This window comes from Telmatherina bonti (assembly GCF_933228915.1).
Source record: "Telmatherina bonti genome assembly, chromosome: 10".
NCBI lineage: Eukaryota > Metazoa > Chordata > Actinopteri > Atheriniformes > Telmatherinidae > Telmatherina > Telmatherina bonti.
In genome coordinates this window covers 13,501,059-13,523,703 of record NC_136628.1, presented here as the reverse complement: position 1 = coordinate 13,523,703, position 22,645 = coordinate 13,501,059, and the positions used below count along the sequence as shown (strand labels likewise).

Here is a 22,645-nt window from a genome sequence, read left to right as displayed (position 1 = left end):
CACACACATGGACCCGCAGCTGATTAGTTTGTCAAAATTGTGAAATTATTGTCAACATTTGATATCGGTTTTTATGGCTATCATTACAATGGTGACAGTCTGGAATTAGGGCTGGGTATAAATGATTTTTTTAGGTCTGCGTTCAATAAAAAAATAAAATAAAATAGAAGAATTTTTGGCAAAAAACAAACTGGTTCAGTTAACATAAAACAAAATTGTCTTACTTGTCTCCTCTTGTTTCCAGTACACTGGAAAATCCTGAGCACAGAAGGAAATGCCACGTGTACACACTGCGCATGCGTTTTTCTTTTTCTTTTTTTTCTTTTTTTCGTTGATCCTGCTGGGTGATCCCGACTTCCGGTGAAACTAGAGAAGCGTCTCGCACTATTACTTTGGCCAAGGCCCATCCTTATACCCGTAGGTAGTAAGACGGGTTTTTTTTTGTCATAATCATGGATTTGTGATTTCAGTCGGGTCAACTTATTATCTTTTATACAGAAATTAGTAGTCTTTACCTCTGAGACCACTTTGAGTAGGCGCCACGTCGTCAGAGTACAAGTTTAAACGTCACCCCGCGACTGTCAGCTAGTTAGCTGGCTAAAGACTCAGCTAGCTACTCGCCAGCCAAGCGCCTCTAAATTAGATCCTGGTGTCTATTTCAAGATGTCAACTGCGGGGTTCAACTCTCAGAATGGGACTGGGACGGGACAGACTTACGCAAATGGTAAGTATCATTAGAATATATAAAAATGACTCAGTGCGAAGCAGCTAACGTGAGCTAACACGCTTAGCGATAGTTATTTATGTCTATCCTAGCTGGTAGCTAATTGGCTAGGTTGGCTTGGTTACTAACGTTGTAAGTTAGCCAAGTAAGGATGAGTTGTCAGATGTGGTTACGTAACGATAACTATAGTTAACCTGTGTCATCTCTATAAATTAAGATGACTAAAATAGTTGTCATTATACATGAAGGCTAACTGTACCAGTTTGCTAAATGTAGCCTGTGTTTCCTTCTGTTTGGCTTGTCGAGGTGGCAAAACCCAACAGGTTGACCGAGTGGCCAACACACATCACAATATGTGTTGATGCTTTTTCCAGAAAGCAGAACAGACAATGGGATATACTGTGAAACCGATTTTTAATATTTAGTTTCAGCTTCGCAGAAAGCTTGAACTTTCATCTCGGGCATTTGCTTCTTTTTTTTCTTCAGCATCTCTTAAGTTTTTCAATTTAGTTTAATCTGTCTGTTAATTAATTTACTCGCTTTTATGCAATAGTTTTTTTTTTTTTTTTTTTTTTTTTTTTTTTTTTTTAAATTTTATTTTTTTTATTATTATTTCTTAGAGCAGCTTTAACTGGGTTGCATCCTCTTTCACTGTACATGTGGCACATTGGGAATGATCCAGAAATGAAAAAGCAGAGATTTTTTTTCTTCAGTCTGAGTAAATCATATGCTTTTGTTAAGTTATTTACATTTCTCTGTCTTGTTCCCATGAATAGCAAGCAAAAACAATCTGGACACAATTGATGACTGCTGACTAATGCATGTGGTATCTTATCAATACATGTGAAAAACGTCTTGTGCTGTGCAGACTATCCACACTCGTTTTGCTTTCAGAAGTCGTATATGCTCATGTTTCCTAAATTGTAGCTTGCCATTTACTTTGTTTTAACACATTTAAAATTTTATTAATGCAAGTCTTCTCATGTATGTTTTACAAATGCCAAGCAAAATGTAATGAGCCTGTAGTAATTCAACAAGATGGTTATAAAAATGGCACATGAAATGTGCCTCTAGCAAATGTGAATTTGCTATTCAGTGAAAGCAGTGTCTATTTACTTTGTTTCACCAGAATAACAATCACAGATTTGGTATTGATCATTATAAAGCCAATAACAATGAGTCTCTTTCATAAACAAGTCCAGTGTTAACATAGATTTAAATGTTCCTTGTTTAACTGGGAAGCTGATTTACACAACTAAATCTGGACTAATAGTTATCATTAGCATTTTATAAACATTTTTTAGCATTTTATTCTTCAGTTGGTGATTATGATTGGCTGAATTGAGTATTTACGCATTTTAATCAAATACGGGCCGTGACCAACTTGAATATTTATATCCAAGCATCTCTATATGATGATAAATATGACGAGGATGATGCCCCTCCATGGCTTGTTGAGAAGAGTTGTTTTCTAATCCCTTTTCACTTTGCTGAGCTAGCTCTGTTACTGGTTATGGAGTGCAGCTCTAAGTGGATAGTAGTGAATCCATTTGCATTATGCAATCAGTTGCTCCAAGCAGCAACACAATTGCACTGCAGTTTAAGCACAGTTTTTAGACAGATACTTTGGGTAACACATTTATTTATTTGAAAAAAATATACTTTTTTTTTTAAATTTATTTTTTTATTCAAAAGCAATATTGAGCCTCTATTTGCTTTATGCTCTTAATAATATCTTTTATAACCTGCTCTTTAATATTTTCTATTGTTGTATTGATAATGAAATTGTGCCTTTTTTATTGCTAATATTTGGTCAAAACTATTCCAACAGTTGAAACTTAGCTGCTGCCGTGTTCACCAAAGGCTGGGTCAGATTTGGCTCAAAGCTATGTACTTGCCGTCACTGAGGGCCAATCCTGTTGAATTAAATCCAAGTAAAGAGATTAGACTGTTGGCTGTTGGTCATTCAGCGAAACTGAGTGGTTTTCACTTGGTGGTGTTGCTGCTACTACTGTATAATCTGGTTTGTTATTTTTCATTTTAATTTGCACCTTTGCAAAACATTTGGAAGACGTTTAAACCTCAAATGTATTGTTTTAATGAGAACAAACTTGAATAAGAAGATATAATAGAACTTAATTTACCCATAAAAAGGAAATTCACAGGATACAGCAGCATAAACAGTCAGTCTTTAAAATCGTTTTAAGATCCATCTTAGGATGCAATCTGTACCAGCTTTGTTTATATCTTGTCATTTACTGGCTTACATGTTGATTTCTTTATTTTTTTTAGCACAGGGATGATAAAAATATTATGTTTAAATGTTTTCATCTGATGCTCGACTCTGACAGATTTACTTCTATGGGTTTGTGTTTGTCATTTTGTGTAGGAGGTGTAGAATGCTTTGTCTTTGCTCTAACCTACCAGCGTTTTCATCCTCTGTTCTCCAGGTCCATCACAGAATCCAGTTGCCCTGCAGCAGCTACCAGGGGTCAGCTATGGGATGACACACCAACCACCTTACAATCCAATGCAGGCCAAAGCTCCTGCACCCCCTGGCCCTGGACTCTACCCCACTGGGCCATACCAATCTGCTCCTCCTGTTAGCTCCTACCAGCCAGGCCCACCACCCACTTCATACCCTTCCTCTCCCGGCCAGCCTCTGTTGTCCAGGCCTCCGATGGGAGGTCTACCATCTCATACCCCACCTCAGTCTGCTAGCCCTAGTCCTGGACCAAGGCTGCCTCCTGCACAAGCTACTCCACCTCCTCCTGCTGTGTCCACGAGTAGCTACTACCCAAACCCTCAGCAGCCAATGGCTCCACCGTGGCAATACAACACAGCTGCCCCACCAATGGGACCAGCCACTTCCATGAGCACTCACCCCAGAGGCCCTGTGACAAATAATGTGAATCCAGCTGCAAGCTTAGCTGCGTCACTACCACCGCCATCAGCTGCCTACAGCTCCCCACCACCTCTGCATAGCACCACCCCGCTCTCAGGCCTAGGAATCCATCCCACTTCTATGCATGGATACACTCAGCCAGGTAAGAACACAAAGGTTCACCCGACAGCTCAAATTGTCACCAAATGCACAACATAGTTTAATTTTCACATGAAGAGAAGATAACATAGAAGTGAAGCAATATTTCCTGAATATAATAGATGAGGCCATAATGATGCAGTCAGTCTGTGGGTCAAATCACCAAAAAGATTGATCAATCTTCTGAAGTTTCATTAAAAATAAGCCAGTGAACTTTAGACAATTAATCTTATTTATTTATTTGTTTGTTTGTTTGTTTGTTTTTGTTTTTCAAACATAAAATTGGAAGGGATACATTAACCCATAGCCACCACTTTTCTCTTCCCGTGACTTGCTAGCCTCATTGCGGTGACATTTTCCCTACTGTAATTGTCTTCTTTCATTGACATGTGCCATAGATATGCATATCTAGAGTGCTGATATGTTGGAGCTGGACATTGCTCTCTGCTCCTACACTGAGCGTGTTGGCTGGATACACTGCCTCTGGCTCCCTCCCAACCACACAGTCATTTACTCTGAATTTGTACAAAGTTCATATAAGAGTTATATTGTTCCTGTGTGATCTTTATGCATTGGAATGTCACAACTTTCCGAAGAAAACACACATTTTATTTTCAGTTTTTGGTTACAGTTTTAATGCTAATATGACCAATAATAATGATGCAAACCTAAATGAACACAAGTTTTTTTTTTTTCAGAGGTATTGATGAATTTTTGATGGTTGTGGTTGGTTAGTTTCCTGTCAGAACAGTTAAAGGCTTGAAACGGAGAAAAAGAAATGCTTAGAACCATCTTACAGCAACAGGAAGTTGTCTGGATTACACAGGATGTGCATCATAAATGTTGGTGTTGCAATTGGTTCAGACCTCAAAGTGAATTCTGAGATTTCACCTATTAGTGAGTAAGATACACAGATCATGTATTTACTCTATCTTTGACTCGCATATGTCTAATAATAACAGTAACTAAAGAAAGAGGAAAGACTAACTGGAGAAAGTGTTTGGTCTTTTAAGCCAGTTCTTGATTTTTAAACTAGTTAAAGTATTCTGTTTAATTATTCTGTAAATTTCACTACATAGCCTTGTTTGTAATTTAAGTCACATCGTTTTTTTGTTTTTTTAAATTAAATCTCTTTTTAAAAGTAAAATTACAATGATATGAAGTGTCAATCTGTCATTGATTATTCCTTTTTTTATTTTTTAATGAAAATTTTGAAGTCCTTAAAACTTTTTCTATTGTGAGTCTGACTATAATCATCCAGAAAAAAAGCTTCATCTCAATACGATAAATGCTTGGACAGCGATATTCTCCACAAAACTGAGGATACACCCTGTATTTACTTATCTCTATATTAATCTGTTTGTGTGGAAACACTCAGGTTTCTACTAGCCAGTTTTCCACTGGAGGTGTTGTGTCTCTGACATTAGCCGGCTGCAGATTAGCAGTGCCACCAGCTGCTGTTGCCTCTACTCACAGTTTATAATGTTACAACACCTCTATGATGTCTCATTTCTGCATCATACTGGATATCAGCTGGCAGAGTTGTTTGAGTTGATGTGACGTGAACATCATTTTAACTGTGATAACTTTGTCTGAAATATGTCCCATCATGTTGTCTCATGTTAATCTGTTTTTTTTTTGTTTTTTTTGTTTTTTTTACTTGAAACTAAATTTTTTTTTTTTAAATGTAATTGTACAAGACAGTAATTTATTCAACAAAATCAGAAATTTTTATCAAAAGTTTCTTTTTATTTCTTAGAAATTACCCACTAATTTAGAAAACTTATACTAAATAAACAAATGAATCAGAAAACAAAGCACAGAATCACAATGTATCATACTTTTGGCTTTTATTAGGTGCTGCGCCTCCACCAATGAATCCCCTGCCTCCCAACACATACCAACCAAACAGACCTGCCTATGGATCCCCACCTGCAGGACCACCTCCAGTCATGAAACCTACACCACCTCCCCATGCACCCCCAATGGCCAGTGCCACACCTCCACCACTCAAAGCAGATGGTGAGTATTTATTCAAGAATCAGTTCTAACTTATAGATTGTGAAATCTGCCACTGTGTGAATCAGTATTAGAGTTAAATTTGTGTTTAAAATGAGGAAGTAGTCCTCACATGCTGTATGTACGTTTTGTGTTGCTGATTACGAAGTGACACCTCCTCCTGTACCGATCATGATCTTGTATCACTAAGCTTAAAACTTTGTGTGCTTCTGTAAACAAACCATTTTTGCTCTGTTCTCCTTCTGTTGTTCCCGCCTTTCCCCCCTTCTTCTTACACATGCCAGCTCAGTGTGGGGGGGCTGTCAACAATGCTCTCTCTCCCACTGAGCCCGACTGCCAGGAGGGGGATATTGAATGTCCAGGTGTGGCTAAAATCATTGGCTGTCTGGTGTCATTAGTTGTTAGCTGTTGTTAGTTCTGTGGTGCTGATCCTGTCCTCCCTGTTTTGTTCTTGTCTGTTTCCATGGATGCACTTTTTTCCACATCCATCATAGTGACAGCAAATTGGAAGCTATACAGAATCATCACAAACTACATTTATTTATTTATTTTTTAGCAGAATAAATAAGGAAAAATAAATAAAATTTTAAGATGTCTTGCTGTAAACTTTTGATTTTGTGCTTGTGATTCTGGATATATTTTGCATTTGTGACTCCTTGGCAAATATTTCATCATTATAGTTATTTGGGCTCTGTCATCTAGTTCCCCCATGATATCCATGTTCATATAAATAAACATAAAGCATAAACACATAAAAATACTTTATTGCAAATGTTTTCTGAAAACATGTTTTAGTACCCTTGTTGTGTCCATCTGTCCTTTGACTTTCACTGCAGTAACTTTGTCTCCATTTTATCACATCTATTTAGCACATTGGGTCACAAATGGCAAAGTTTTGCTCTAATAGCTTAAATGATATTTTTGTCTGCTTTGATACAGGAGCTGTGGCAGGCAATGGCCCACAAGCATCTAACAACTATAATCATGTTGACAACAAAATGGGTAAGGTGTCTTTCTGCTCCTGGGAGTATAAATATACTACCTGCATGTTAAGGTTACAACATAGATGGCATTATATGCTTTTAATGTCATTTTCATTACCCATGAAAATAACAGAAACAAAATGAAGGCAACACCATTAAGGTTTTGTCTATGCAATAGGCCTCTGTTGATTTTTGGGCTTCAAAATTATAAACAATCTAAATAAACAATGCGCTACATTAAACGTACCTTCCCTACCACGAAACACTGCCATTGTCTCTTTTTTTAATCATCAGGCAGTCCTTCCTGTTCTGTGGTGCTGTAAATGCTGATCTGCCATAAAACGTGGATTAATTTGCAAAGTAATGTTTTCTAAGCTAAATGCTCCATTCACTCAAATTTGAGTAAATTTAGAACCACTGTGTGTGTTACTCTGTGGTGCTTTGAGCTCAGTGTTACGACGAAATAAAAGTTTGGTTGATTGACGCCATGTTGGGTCTGGGCTTTTTGGAGAGGTTTCACATTTTCAATAATAGCACTAATAATCCTTCTGTTTGACTTGTCCCGTGTAAACTGAGCTCATTCATGATCCCTTCTCATTCACAGCTGGCTTGACTCAGCCTGGACCACCCGGTCGGCACTTGGGTCACTACCCTTCCCTCCCCCCTGGGTACCAGAACTCCTCGGCTCCCCACACAACACCCCCCATGCACCCTGCGATGCAAGCAGCCACGCAGCCTTACACTCAAGCACCTCAGCCATACCAGCAGGTCAGAGGAAAGTCACAGCCTCACACCAGCTTTGTAATGCAACTGTCTCCATACACTGTTTACTCTTTTGTTTTGCTTTTTGAGAAGTGCACACATTAACTCTCTCTGGATGTTCAGAAAACATGGAAACCTGACTCGCATTCAGTTCCATTTTTTTTTTTTTTTTTAAAAAGAAAAAAAAAAAAGTGGGGTGATATATTTTTTTAAAATTTTATTTTCCTTGACGTATGAGTCGTTTTCCCCACACATGATTAAAATGAATAATTAGTTTTTAGTGAATCGGCTCTTTTACTGTCTGTAGCTGCCTGGTGGGCCGGGACCTGCCCAGCTGAGCCCATCGTTGGCAGCGATGAGCTTGCAGTCCAGCATCCCAGAAGCCCTGAGAGTGGTCAACTTGTTGCAAGAGAGGAATCTACTGCCACCAAATCCCGTTCCAGCTCCAACACCCTGCCTCACCCAGGACCTGCAGAAGATCAACTGCAGCCCAGAGTAAGATGTGATAAACGAGTATGAGATGTTTTTGTTTGGACCGAGCAGTTATCATTTAAAACTGATTGTTTTTCACTGTGCGGTTGGGTGTACAGTAACTCAAAAACAAAATGTTTGCTCTGGTTGGGCATTTTTGTGCAGTTTGTTTACACAAAGTCTTTCTTTGTTTGCCACCAGGGTTTTCCGTTGTACACTGTCCAGCATCCCTCAGACCCAGTCTCTGCTCAGTAAAGCTAAAATGCCGCTGGGCCTGCTGCTACACCCCTTCAAAGACCTCTCGGTAACGCCTCAAGTTAATATTTAATGTTCATGTTTACTCGTTGTGTTTACACTTCGATAACTTTTGTAAAATGTGGTTTTTAGGTTTCTTTTTAAGCATAAAACAGATTTTATTACATTAATAATAAAATCTGGCCCCCTATTTTGGTTCCCAAAATGCATTGCTAGCAAAACAGACAAATCAAACAGTGATGAATCAGAAGAAAACAAATAAATAGAATCGAATCGAATCCTTGGCTCGACCAGTACATGCTGAACAATGAAGATGGAACATAGTTTTTCATGAGTCTCAGAATAATCCCATCTGACAGATGGTTGTCAATTTCAACGGGGGCTGCAAAACATGTTGGGGAAGCACAGGTTTAAAGCAACAAGGGAACCCTGGGAAACACCGCTAACTTTCTCTTGCAATGCATGTTCTTCACTGATGGCTCGAACACGTAATTGAGACAGATGGGAAAGTATTTCTTTTACAGATGTGCTGCTTTTCCTGGTGTCCAGAACTGCTTCACTAACAGCTTTCTGTACAAAATTGGCCAAGTCTTGAAATGAGCAAAAGGTTTTTTTTGTTTGTTTGTTTGTTTTTTAAATAATTTTTTTTTAATAATTGCCAGGAGCACTGTTAGCATTGCAACTTTTAACCAACATTTAAGCAAGATTTAATTCAGCAACACTCCCAATTACACTTCTTCCACTAAGTTTTACCAACCACATTAGATCAGGATGGATTACAAATCATTCTCATTTTTCACAGAATAGGCTGTGACTAAATATTTTTTTTCATTTATTTATTTATTTGATTATTCATTTCATTCAATGAATGAAAACATATTTTAAAATTTGAACATATCTTCAAGTTAAATTTGAATGAAATAAGGAGCAGCATAAGTCAATTCTTTTATTATGTGCATCCTTACAACATTGGACATTGTGTACATTTCATATTATTCATCATATCTGTTTAATAAAATTTCTTTAATTCGCCTTTTAAACAAACATTTTAGAATTAAATTTTAATTCTTTCACTTCTTGATCCAAATTATTCCACAAAGTGACTCCTTTTACAGAAATACCTTGTTCCTTTAATGTAGTCATAAAATACAGTTTCCTCCACATTTTCAAATGAATAATAACTTTTATCTCTTTATAAATATTCACTTAATATTTTCTGGCAACAGATTTTTATTTGCTTTCAACAATACAAGTAAAATGTTATAGTCTACTGTTTCCTGAAATTTCAACAGTTTATATTGCACAAATAATGGATTTGATGATCTGTAAATTGCTTCCAGTAATTATCAACTTGTAAATTCACCCCTTGGCTTCACTTCTGATACATTAAGGACACAAACAAGTGATGTTGCACAACTTAAAAAGAAATGCTAGTTATGATGATCTTAAAAACAAAAAGAGCCGTTTGCTTTTCTGAAAGAGATTCCTTCTTTTTTTTGGTTTTATCATTGCAGCAACTTCCTGTGGTGACCTCTAGCACCATTGTCAGGTGTCGGTCCTGCAGAACCTACATCAACCCTTTCATATCTTTCCTGGACCAGAGAAGGTGGAAGTGCAACTTGTGTTATCGAGTGAATGACGGTAAGAGAGAGAGAAGGGGGGTGATGAAAGCACCGTTGTCTGTTAAATATCTGGAGGCACTTTGTAATGTTTCACAGGAATTTCAGCTCAGAAGAAAAACTCATTCCAAGTAATGAGTTGGAAAAATTACAGAGCAAACGTTTTTACTCAGTATTGGGATCTTAGTAGGGCTGTGACGATATGCTTTTGTCCCGATTCGATTCCGATTTTTTTGGGGACCGATTCGATTTTAAATTGCGATTCTCACAATTCTTTGATAGATTTCTGTAGATTTAAAAAAAAAAAAAAAAATTACAAAGCTTTTTTTCCTCGTCATTTTTCTTAATTTCAATTAGGAAAAACCAACCCAGTAGCCAGGCCATCATTCTGCTGCTACACTGCCCAAGAAGACAAGTAAAAAGATCAATAAAAACAATAAAAATGACATAAAATTTATAATGGATTGTTTGGGGGGAAAAAATCTATTTTTTTTTCTAAAAAACAAAAAAAATTGATTTTAAAAATTTGAAGCAAAAAAATTCCAAAATTCGATTTTTCGATTTCCCACCTTAGATCTTAGACCTCTGGAATCGTACTTGTGGTTTGTTCTGTAGTTTTTGTAGAGTGGGAGAGTTTTAATTGCTGGTTTAAAAAGAAAAAAAAATCAGCCTTTTTACTTGCTGAAATGAACAAAATGGAACTCATGTAGTAAATTAATATATGTAGTTATGCATTTAATTATTCCTCATTTCTTTTTCGTAACACATGAAGAAATAAAAAAAACTGTGTTGTGTGTGTGTGTCTGTAGTTCCAGAGGAGTTTATGTACAACCCAGTCAGCAGATCATACGGAGAACCACACAAAAGACCTGAGGTCCAGAACGCCACTATTGAATTCATCGCCCCTTCAGAATATATGGTAGGTTTCTGCAGCTTTTAACTTATTTCAGATTTTTTATGAAAGTGGTGCTGGATGTTTTAAATAATTGAAATGGCATATTTGATTATTATTTCTATCCAATGTTATTGTCTTTTTGGCTTGAAGCATCTTGTGTTTTTGTGCAGTTGAGACCACCACAGCCTGCCGTTTATCTCTTTGTTCTGGACGTATCCCACAATGCAGTAGAGACTGGGTATCTGAATGTCTTCTGTCAGTCCCTGCTGGACAACATCAATGCGTATGTACAACATTTCATTTTAAACATTTATGTCAACATAACTGTGGACTTCATCAGAAAACCTGGTCATGTAAACGCAGCGCTTTACCAAAGAGTGTGTGTACGTGTGCCTTAGGCTTCCTGGGGACTCACGGACAAAAGTAGGCTTCATTACCTTCGACAGCACCATCCACTTCTACAACCTCCAGGAAGGGCTTTCCCAGCCACAGATGCTCATCGTGTCTGACATTGAAGGTGAGCTGCAGCTGACGGGGAAGGACACATTCTGGAAACGGCTTCAGCTTTTTCTGCAAACCTACAGCACGAAAATATAACCTGTAAAAGCTTTCTCACACTATTGTTGCTATTTTTTCTAAATAAAGATATAAATTTTCATTTAAAAGAGATCATGCACATTAGACATAAAAATGCAAATATGTCAGAATCCGTGACTACTTTCCATCTGTAGTCCTGTGTACAACAATAATGATGGAGATCGTCTACACAATCCATCACTTACACACGAGATTTACTTGAGAATAGTCATTGCTGGTTACACGTCCGATTCCTCTTAATCTTAAATTTGAGATTTATTTAGTTTATTGTGAATGTGGTACAGTCTCTAATATCATTTTTGACTCCACAGATATCTTTTTACCAACACCAGACAGCCTTCTAGTAAACCTTAATGAATGCAAAGAGGTAAGATAAATATAATGTCATTTTTATGACCAATTTAACTATCTTAAACCTGCATACTCACCACAATATCAGTTCAGTTTTAGCCATTTCCTCTTTTTTAAACGTTAATAAATCTTACTATCACTTACTACTGGTAATTATTTACACTCTTACTCTTTCTTTTTTTCCAGTTAGTGCAGGATCTGCTGAAGAGCCTGCCGAATTTATTTCAGAAGACGATGGAGACTCAGTCTGCTCTGGGGTCAGCTCTGCAAGCAGCCTTCAAATTGTTGTCACCCACTGGGGGGCGCATGTCTGTGTTTCAGACACAGCTGCCTAACCTCGGTGTGGGTGCTCTCCAGTCCAGGGAGGACCCCAACCAGCGGGCGTCTGCCAAGGTAAATGTTAAAAAGATGATTTTTCCTCAGGACGTATGTGAGGAGTGTGTTGAAGATCACAACACTGTTCAAAGAGAAAGGGGGAGGAAAAAGCAATAATACAAATTAAAGTATGATGTATTTCTGTATCCATAGTTTTCTTAAGTTGATAATAATGCACAAAGTGATGTTTGCCAATCCTAGTACGAATTAGAAAGAAGAGACTGATCTCTGCTCTTATGATAATATTGCATTTGCATATTGCTGGTAATACTGAACAGATTCCACTTTGCAATACTGGGTGAAAAAACATCCAATGCTTTAACTCCAACAAACAGGCAACATTTCACTATCTGTGGTATTGTTTACAGAAACCGAGAATCTTTTCTAATGTCTGTCTAGTAGCTGATAACTTTGGTTTTATCCTGATGTGTTTACATGTTAGGATATCCAGCACTTATCGCCTGCGACGGACTTCTACAAGAAGCTGGCTCTGGACTGCTCTGGCCAGCAGGTGGCTGTTGATCTCTTCCTGCTCAGTGCTCAGTACTGTGACCTGGCTTCACTTGGTGAGTATCAGGCTCATTCATTACATGGAAATCATTGATTTAAAAAAAAAAAAAGATGAACATTGTATTTGATGAGGTGATATTTGTGACGTCAGTCTGCAAATATGCTTTGTTTTTCTCTTTCTGTAAAATCTTCCAAATATATTTGTTTCCTTGAATGTGCTCAGTCTTTAATGACATTTAAGGAAACCAGGGGAAATTCTGTGGCCTTGTGTCTAGGAAACCAATCAGTAAACTAATGGCGATCCCTAGTATTTCTACACTAGCCCATAAAAACACTCATGTTGCTACATCCCACGAAGAAGGGTCAATTATCCAGCAATCTATCAATAGCAATAGGAAGTCTATCCAGCTGATAATATTGTCATCTTTGTAATTCTGTTGTTTATAAAGCGACAATATATTGTTATTGACTTTCTTTTGCAATTGTTTCCCTTTTTCTTCTTTTTTAAATTTTTTTTTTTTGCCTGGCGAATTTTCTCCTTTACAATTATTTTATACAGCACAGATTTTTGTAGATTATTTTAGCTACTGTATGTAATCACATGAGGTAGCTGTAACTGGGGAATAACAGAGTAGATAGGAAGAAGGTGGCACTGCAAGAATACAAACCAGAAATATCTAATGAAGCTCCCACAGAGGAGTTTCTTAGTGTTAAACACATATGTTTTGTGTTAAGTTGTAGTTTAATGCTTCTAATTTCATTTTTGGTTGAGCAAAGAAAAGCTGATAAGGACACAAAATTAGGGTTCAGTATGTCTGATTCTTTGTTTTCTTCTTCCTCTCAGGCTGCATATCTAGATACTCAGCAGGAACCATTTATTACTACCCCTCCTACCACCAGCAGCACAACCCAGCTCAGGTGGAGCGCTTCCAGAAGGATCTGAAGAGATATCTGACAAGGAAAATTGGCTTTGAGGCTGTTATGAGGATACGTTGCACCAAAGGTTTGTGGCAGGAATGTTCCAGAAATGTCAAAATATTATTGACATTTTCTCAAAAACTTATTTCTCATGTTCTCTTTGCTCAATGATCTGGTTTTTCTGTGTTTACTCGTTGGTGTTTGTGTAAGTCGTGTTCATAGGTCATTCAACAGGTTGAAATAAGCCAAAATGATCCATAAGAGCTCTGTGCAAACGGATTAGATTAAAGCTTGTTACATACTCCACGAGAAGCCCGTCTGCAGCGGGGAGGGATCACTGCGGGGGGCGATGTCTGCTTTTCTGTGCGATGAACCCGGTTGTTACCTCCACTAGGTTATGTTTTTCCCGGCGTCTTTGTGCTCAAGATAACTCAAAAGGTTACAGATGGATTTTTATAAAAATTTCAAGAGTTGTTGGAAATGTGAAAATGAAGAACTGATTAAATTCTGGTGGTGATCCAGTTCACCGTTTGGATCCAGGAATTTTTAAAAGGATTCTTTAACATCGCGCTTGGCGGAGGTTTCCACGCTCAGAGTGCTTTTCTAGTTTCATATTTAACAAGCAACTTCGTCCGCGGCAGGGCGGGTTGTGCACGCGGCTGGGTCCGAGTGTTTTAATGCCACATGTAAAAATGTTCGTACTTTGTCACCACCTCCATCAGCTGTTTTATCAAAACAATCAAATTTACCTGCAACAGCAAAACGCAGAAGCAGCGACTCCGCTTCATGGTTTCTCCATGTTAACCGCGCCCACCTCAAATGTCCGACCAATCACACGATACTTTTCGCCGCCCCACAAGAAAAAAGTTCTGTCAGCCCGATGTGTCGAGAACTTTCTTCAAACGCGTCAGCGAAAACAAAATGACGTCCTTTTCTTCTCTGAGCCTCGAGAACAATAAAAAAGTTCTCGCTTCTCGTGGAGGATGTAACAGGCTTAATATTTCCTGAATATTTCATGGCAGTACCAATAAACAGTTTAACCTTTACAGCAGTTGAATCTCTATAAATATCAATGACCGTTTCTTAGAATCAGCTGATGTTTTCATTTTTGGGTGCCGTTTTGCAGTTGAGTTTTCTGTTTGAGTCCGGTTGAACTAATCCCGTTTGTTTGTCCATCTTCCTGCAGGTCTGTCCATCCACACGTTCCACGGAAACTTCTTTGTGCGCTCCACAGACTTGTTGTCCCTCCCTAACGTCAACCCTGATGCCGGCTTTGCAGTCCAGATGTCCATTGAGGAAAACCTGGATGACATGCAGGTTGTTTCTTTCCAGGCTGCTCTGCTTTACACCTCCAGCAAAGGTGCACACTCTGCCATCTTGTACTTCAATCAGAAACTACGTCTTATCCTTTTTTGTCTTCATAACACGACTCTCTCTCTGTCGCAGGAGAGAGGAGGATCCGTGTGCACACTTTGTGTCTTCCCGTTGTCAACTCTTTGTCGGATATCTTTGCTGGGGCCGATGTTCAAGCAATCACAGGACTGTTGGCCTGCATGGGTACGTACTGCCCTCTGAAACGTGTTAGGTGAGACTGTTTCACAACGGTTTGTCATATGGGTCATGAAATTCGATAATTGACTCTTACAATTGGATGCTTTAGGCTGTTTATATCGCAAAAGGGATGACTGTTTTTCCACAGTGTAATTTGCTCTGATGCAGTGGGTAATAACTCCATATCCAGTCATCAAAGCTTTGCTTTTATCAATACGTTTAGACCTCAGGCATCAGGCTCCACATCATGAGGGTTTTCTGGAAGAAAAAAAAAAAATCAGTGTTTGCTGAAATCTTAAATGTCTCAGCCTAGAAACATGGTATAAACATATTTAGAAATGACACCAGCTTATTTTTGTAAATGACGCATTTTGCCCTCATGTTTATAAATGTATTTTTAAGATAATTGTTTTTACATGTATGGAAATACGTTGGGTCGAGTTAGTCAAGTCTGGTGCCACACACTGTCTTTGTTTGATGTCAAGTTTTTTTGTCATGCCATTTGTCCGGTTTATAAACATAAAGATGCCTTCCCGCGTATTCCTTAAACATTATTAGGCTAAGTTAATGGAGCTTTGTTGTTTGGATGATGAGTGAAACCACCCGCCTCGGCTGAGTTAATGTGGGGCTGTTGTCACCTACTGCAGTCCTCATGATCTACCATTCTCCAGGTTTCCCTGATACAACACACCTGATTCAGATGTAAACTTGTCAACTTCTGCACCAGCCTGTTAGTGAGCCATTGATTTTAAGTCATGTGTGTCGCAGCAGGGAAGCACTAAAACCTGCAGGATGATAGAAGTCAAGGGCTGACTTGGCAACCTTTAATGGAGGAGAATCACTGGACTGCTCATATGTTTTGTATTGTGGATCAGTCAAACAGCACTTCATGGTTATCTGAACAACATATTCATGATCTTACAGGCATCAATAACTTAAGCAAAAGAGGTTAAGTGGAGTGAATGTTGTTCTTTTTTTTGGCTTTTCCCCCATTATTCATTTAACAGGATGCTTATTTTCTCAGACTTTTAAAAACCCCTGATATTTGTGTACACATGTTTTTAAAGTTGTTTTTATGATTAGGCCCAGAGTTGTTATAAAGCCAGAAATCAGATTTTCACACAGTCCTTTTTATTTAACCATATTGTGTCCAAATAGTGACAAATGTTGAAAGTATTAATGATAAATTAATTTAGTCACTGTAGCTAAACCCATGCCATCCTTCCTCTGTAATGACCGAACAGCGTTCTGAATAGCTAGCTCTCCTCCTCCATGGGGCTTTTTGGCAGTGAGAAGGTGTTGGACATTGGGAGGCTCCTTGACATCAGTCTGGTTTGCTGATTCTGACGGGTGATTTGGAACATGGCCTTTTTCATAAATATGCAAATGAAACAAACATGAAGCTCCCAACTCGAACACGGTGACTTGCTGTTTTTTGTCTTGTCTAATTTCTGATTTCCAGTCTGAGCAAAGAAACTTTAAAAAAACAAAACATTTTTCATCCATTTAAAAATGAAAAAAGTTTAGCTTCAAACAGGAATTTTAGGATTAATATTGTTATTTTATCCCAGTGTGTTTTTCCAAAAGGTTACATCATATCACAAAATGATGTAATTACTTGGATTTGACCATCATCGACAGCTTGGTAAAATAATTTATTTTAATCAAATATAAGAAAAAGGCATTTCATCCACTTCACCATATTATTACCACTAACAGATGGCGGTGAGTGGTGACAGTTGTCGTTGCTTAGCAACCATCACATAATGAGCGGTCAAGTATGTCTTGGCGTGTCTGAAAAGACTGATATTCCTGACAACAAGATGTTGTCCCGGTGAACATCCGCTGGAGAGAAACATGACTAACATTAACCCTATTTTAGATCACTTTGTTTTCTATTATTTTCAACATGAAACTATTGATTTTTATTTTTAATGTTACAACAGAATGAAGATCTTGTTACATACCAGAAGGACACTGCAAAGTTGAAATATCTCATTTCTACATATTTCATTATAAAGGGTTACGTACTTCACCTTCATGTACCTCATTACGTACTTCACCCTGTAAAGGGAGAAGATGCTTATGATCGTCTCACTGACTGCTGTAATGGAAACTTCATGTTACACCTGTTTGTTTTATTGCAATTTTACTCTGAGCTGCAGGTGGTGTTACACAGATAAGTTGTTTTATTGTTTTTTTTTTTCTTTAAAGGATGAACTTGTTCGGCTTTTCTGGTGAAAGACTCAGCATATGATTATTTATTTGGGTTTTAACCGTTTGTTCACTTTCATCCCCCCAACCAGCCATTCGTGCTGCAGCTTATCTTGCAAACGCACCTCACTTATCAAATTTCAGTGATGTTTAAAAGGTGAAGCCATGCAGCGAGCTGTTCAGACAGGATGCAGAATTTTGTGATTATTTATTCAGATCAGAAAAAAGCTCCTCCCCACAGCTCCATCTTTAGAAGTTCATTACGTAAAAGAATTTGGTTTGTTTCTGTTTAACAGGCTTTTGTTGCTTTTGGTAAAAATGGAAACGTCTCTAGTTCGTATCTTTGGAGGAGCTTTTCCTTCCTCTGCTTGTCTGCTCGCAGAACAGAAAATGCAAACTTTTTGAAATGGATGCTTGAAAGTAATCTGTGAGGTGCTCCATCCTCAATCTCCCAACAACTTAAACGGAGTCCCTCTCTCCAGCTGTGGACCGCTCTGTGACGGCCAGTCTGAGCGATGCCAGAGATGCGATGACCAACGCTGCCATTGACTCACTGACGTCTTACCGGCAGTCTGTGTTGACCGTCCAGCAGCCAGGCCTGCTTGCTCCGGCCTGCCTCCGACTCTTCCCGCTCTACATCCTTGCTCTTCTCAAACAGGTAAACCTCTTTTAGCGTAAAGGAGTCGCTGCAAGGCAGGAAGACAGGCAGCTAATTCTTTCTTATACTGTTAATCTGTAAATCTCTTTTCCTTCTCGTGCCTTTACTCAAACCCAGATTTGTAACAAACAAGGATTAAACTTCTGCCTCCTTCACCTGAAGACCACAGATCACACAGATGTCAGACTCTAGTCCTCGAGGGCCGGTATCCTGCAGGTTTTTGTTGTCTCCCTGCTCCAACACACCTGAACAAAATCTATAAACAGGTTGACAAGAAGCTGCTGGATCCATTTGATTTGAACCAGCTGTGTTGGTAGAAGAAAAAACAACAACCTGCTGGACAGCGGTCCTCCAGGACTGGCATTTGACACCCGGCACTAACATAACCATAAACACTGAAAACATTCCTTCTGCTTTTTTGATCTGACATTGGAACCCGCTGCATCAAATCATTATTGATCCTCTTTATGTGATCGCTACAGAAAGCTTTCAGGACAGGAACCAGCACCAGGTTGGATGACCGAGTGTTCGCCATGTACCAGCTGAAGTACCAGCCTCTGGCCTACGCCATGCTGATGATCCACCCTGCTCTGTACCGCCTCGACGATCTCACAGATGAGGTGAGGGTGAGGACGTACGAGCAGCTAGAAGCAGATGAAGATCCCTTCTCCGTCACAGGAATCTGACTTTTTTTTTTTTTCTTTTCCCAAATATAATCATTTGATTTCAGTATAAAGGGAAAAAAAGTATTTTCACATTGTGTGTAGAAAAGTGTAAAATATTGTTTTAGAAAGTTTATTTTTTCTTTTCTTTTTCAGGTGTTATTAAAAAGTCAATGTTAGACTTAGAACAGTGTTCAGTTTTCAGATCTGAACCGGTTTTATTGGACTTAGGGTCTCTGCTAATACATCCTAATACCTGATAAGTGTCATTTGAACTATAACTTTGATATGAAGCCACATTTAATTTAGTCCTGCAGCCGGGGAATCATCAAGCTGTGGCCACAAGACAGTGGTAAACAACATTTAAATCGCATATAAATTAAAGTGGTGCGCTGCCACAGAGGAAAAAGCAGTTTGTACTAAATGCTGCAATGCAGCCTCAGAATGTAACGGTAGATCCTGATATTTGGGGAATTGTGCCGTCTCCTTCTGGCAGCGCGTTCAGCAGCACAGCTTGCCTTTACCTGTACAGTTATTTAAACTCTGAAATGCAGCTCTAATGTAATCTGGACTATGATGCCAATGTTGCATTGCTTCAGTCTCCCCTCCAACTACAATCCGTGTGTTTACATGGGAGTTTTAATTCCTGTTTAATTCCGAATAAAAGTTAATTCTGCTTTAAACTGATTAAAAACAACCATGTAAACACTTAATTCCTAATGCAAATTTCTATTTGGAATTAAACTTAATTCCGATGTAAGTGGCTGGTTTATTCACAGTTTAATTCCGAACTATTTAATTCCTCTGTCATGTAAACCTTAAATTTGTTCTAAGTTGCTTCCGGTTGTTCTGCGCATGCTCGTTACCTTGTCCTGTCCCGATGACGCGCGTTTTTTTGCCTCCCGTGTTCGGTGGTCTATCTTTCTTCTTCTTCTTCTCAGTCGCTGCAAAAAGTGAAGTAGTATGCTCGTATTGAACTGGTACTTCACATTTATAATAAAAATGGTGGTGAAACTCGTACATATTATGTAGTTTTTAACAAGTTACGACTGAAAAGACGAGAAGCAGGGAGCCAACTTGGTTTATTTCTGGTATATGTCATACGTCATGTGCACCCTGTCCAATCAGAACCCTTCCCAACCCTCCGCTCTAAAGAGGAATTAAGTGAGGACGTGTTTCATGTAAACCTTCATTCGGAATTATTCATGTGAACTCGTAGGAGAATACGTTAACTCAAAATTATTTAATTCCGAATTATTCATTCCGAATGAAAAACACCATGTAACTGTAGCCAATGTCACAAAGTAATCTTCTCTTTTCTTCCGTGTCTTTAGGGGGCTCTGAACATCAATGAGCGGACCATCCCCCAGCCCAGACTGCTGCAGCTGTCTGTGGAGAAGCTCAGTAGAGAGGGAGCCTTCCTCATGGACGCTGGAACAGTATGTTGGAAAAGATTAACTCAAAACGGGCTTAAAAAGCTAAAGATGGCGTCTTAAGTTTGGCTGAGTGGTTGCCATATAAAATACCAGATATTTGGCAAAAATGCAGGCCGTCTTATTCAATGTGCTGCCCACATTTTCTCACATTAGCACCAAGGTTGTTTTGGTTGTGTGCATGAAAGTTTGTAGGTCATTGTTTTATCTGCAAATATGGGGGATTCTGTGATAAAAAATCTTACTTATTACTTGATTACAACATAAATATTTGTTTTATTTATTCCCAAAAGGTGATGTATCTTTGGATCGGACGGAACTGCCACCCCAACTTTCTCACACAGGTTCTGGGAGTTCCAAACTACACTGCTGTGCCTGATAACCTGGTACGATACATCGCAATGCAGTTTCCTTCATCGTACATCCACAGTCACACTATTCACGGTCCCTGTGCTCCAGATTTAGATTTGCTTAAGCGTGTAATAGAAGACTACTTATGAACAAGCTTTGTGAAAGTTTGTGTTACATTTTCTGGAGCAAATAGTTTACCTGGAATCAATAGAATGACCGCAATCAGTTTATATCAATACCGTCTGTCTGCTGTCTGCATATCAATGTTCTACGGTAGCCCAGAAGGGACAAGAGAGAAATTTCAACTTTTTTTTTTCTTGCATTCTTTAATTAAGGGAGTGAAATGGAGTCTTGTTACATTCACACACACAACCTTTGGCCTAAACACAGCAGAGCTACAGTTTTACCCCTTTCAGTTCATGTTTTATTTAACCTTGTGATGATAAAAAAAAAAACCTCTGTTGGTCTCCTTTCAGTATATGCTCCCAGAACTGGACACTGCTGAGTCACAGAGAACCAGAGCCTTCATCGGGTGGCTCAGGGATCAGAGGCCATTCTTCCCCTCCCTGCACATTATCAGGTGGGAAAGAAGTAGAAAGCATAAAGTATTTCCTCATCAAATGGTTTTTAGAATGCCAGTGTTGACCCTCTGCTCTAATTTTTATATATATATATATATATATATATATATATATATATATATATATATATATATATATATATATTATAGCTACCTTTAGTTGTATTTATAATTAAAGAAACAGAGGGAAGGATCTTAGGCTAATGCTGAATTTCTTTGTGTCTGACGTGTTTTTTCCACCCTGTATTTCTGACCTCAGGGATGAGAGCCAGCTGAAACCCCACTTTATGCAGAACATGATCGAGGACCGAACGGAGTCAGCTCTGTCTTACTACGAGTTCCTCCTCCACCTCCAGCAGCAAATTTCCAAATAATTTTCAGCCAGATCGCTGAAACAAGGAAACCTTGGAGCAAGAACATGCATCATTTGTATGTGTGTGCGTATATATGTATATGTATGTGTGTGTGCGTGTGTGTGTGAAAGCAGTTAAAGGCACATTCAAAGATGCCTCCTGCTCCACCTCCAGCTGTGATCTCTGAGAACAACCTGAGCGACAGGACGCCACGGAGACTTGAATCTGATGTAGTCTGGCACTTTTCTTACCAGCTGAAACAAGGTGATGGGGGAAACTCAAGCAAGAAGTCGACGGTGATGATTAATTATGTCAGTGATTGAATGAATCAGTGTTTATTCTCATAGAACAATGCTGTTAAACTGAGGTATCGTTTGGATACAGTGCAGGCCAGCAGGTGTGTTAAGTGTTCTTTGTTTAAAAAGCACAGTCTTCACTCATATAAGTCAAGCATATGGTTATATGTAAGTATGACTGTTTCAGATTAGGTTTCTGGAAAAGGTTTGTGCTCAGAGACTGTCTTTAGGTGTCATCTGGAGTATTTGTGTTCACAACACCTGAGCTCAAACACTCTTATCATTGTACCTGATTTATGGAGTGTGTGCTTTTTAATTTGATAGTCCTAATCGTGTGTTGAACAAATTCTGAGACGGACTTTGGTGTCTTCACTACCTGGAATGTGTATACTGGCAGTGGAAAGTTGTCTCATGGGTCTGATCTGTCCCTCAGAAACTGTCATCTTTTCTCTCTCTCTGGACATTCAGAACACTTCTGACATTGCTGTTCTGTTTTTTTCTGATTGTTTAATTTATGAGACTCCCAATCTGATTAAATTCTATAATTGCCTTGTTTGGGAACTCACTTTTTATTTTTAAACCTCAGTTTAAGATACAGACTCTATATACAAAATATTTTAATATAATAGGATATTGGAAATTCTTTAACGCAGACATAACGAAGCCATTGTGATCTTTTAATCCTGCTTATTGATACTTGTATATTGAAAAGACTGCATTATATATAAGCAAAGAAATGCTGATGATTTTAGTATAAACATGAAGTTGAAATGACGCTAAGAAAATAAAATGTTTGGGAATTTTTAAATGTAGTTTGTGTGTTGGTGAGTGAACAGTGTTAATTCTGTCGAGACAAACTCATGGACCAATTCCTTTGTTTTTTTTTCTCTCCAGCTGTGAATCAAGGCTTTGGATTTAGGCTGATTTCTTACAATTTGTAATCTATGTATTATATAGAAAGAATGTATAGGAAAAGTATGTCATGCACAAAATTGTCTTTCATAAAAAAAAAAACAAAAAACAAA

General features: G+C 38.4%; 1 protein-coding gene across 1 annotated transcript; it reads left to right on the top strand.

Moving 5' to 3' along the window:
* Positions 1-384: 384 nt before the first annotated feature.
* On the top strand, positions 385-22,602 carry sec24a (SEC24 homolog A, COPII coat complex component). Its single transcript, XM_079247971.1, has 23 exons — positions 385-724; positions 3,175-3,771; positions 5,625-5,789; positions 6,726-6,788; positions 7,374-7,537; positions 7,839-8,026; positions 8,204-8,306; positions 9,772-9,898; positions 10,686-10,795; positions 10,942-11,054; positions 11,170-11,288; positions 11,680-11,735; positions 11,906-12,112; positions 12,537-12,660; positions 13,449-13,607; positions 14,709-14,882; positions 14,969-15,079; positions 17,770-17,945; positions 18,428-18,565; positions 19,942-20,046; positions 20,334-20,426; positions 20,868-20,971; positions 21,231-22,602. The coding sequence occupies exons 1-23, from the start codon at positions 664-666 to the stop codon at positions 21,343-21,345; spliced, it is 3,372 nt and encodes a 1,123-aa protein (XP_079104097.1). The 5' UTR covers positions 385-663; the 3' UTR covers positions 21,346-22,602.
* Positions 22,603-22,645: the final 43 nt, after the last annotated feature.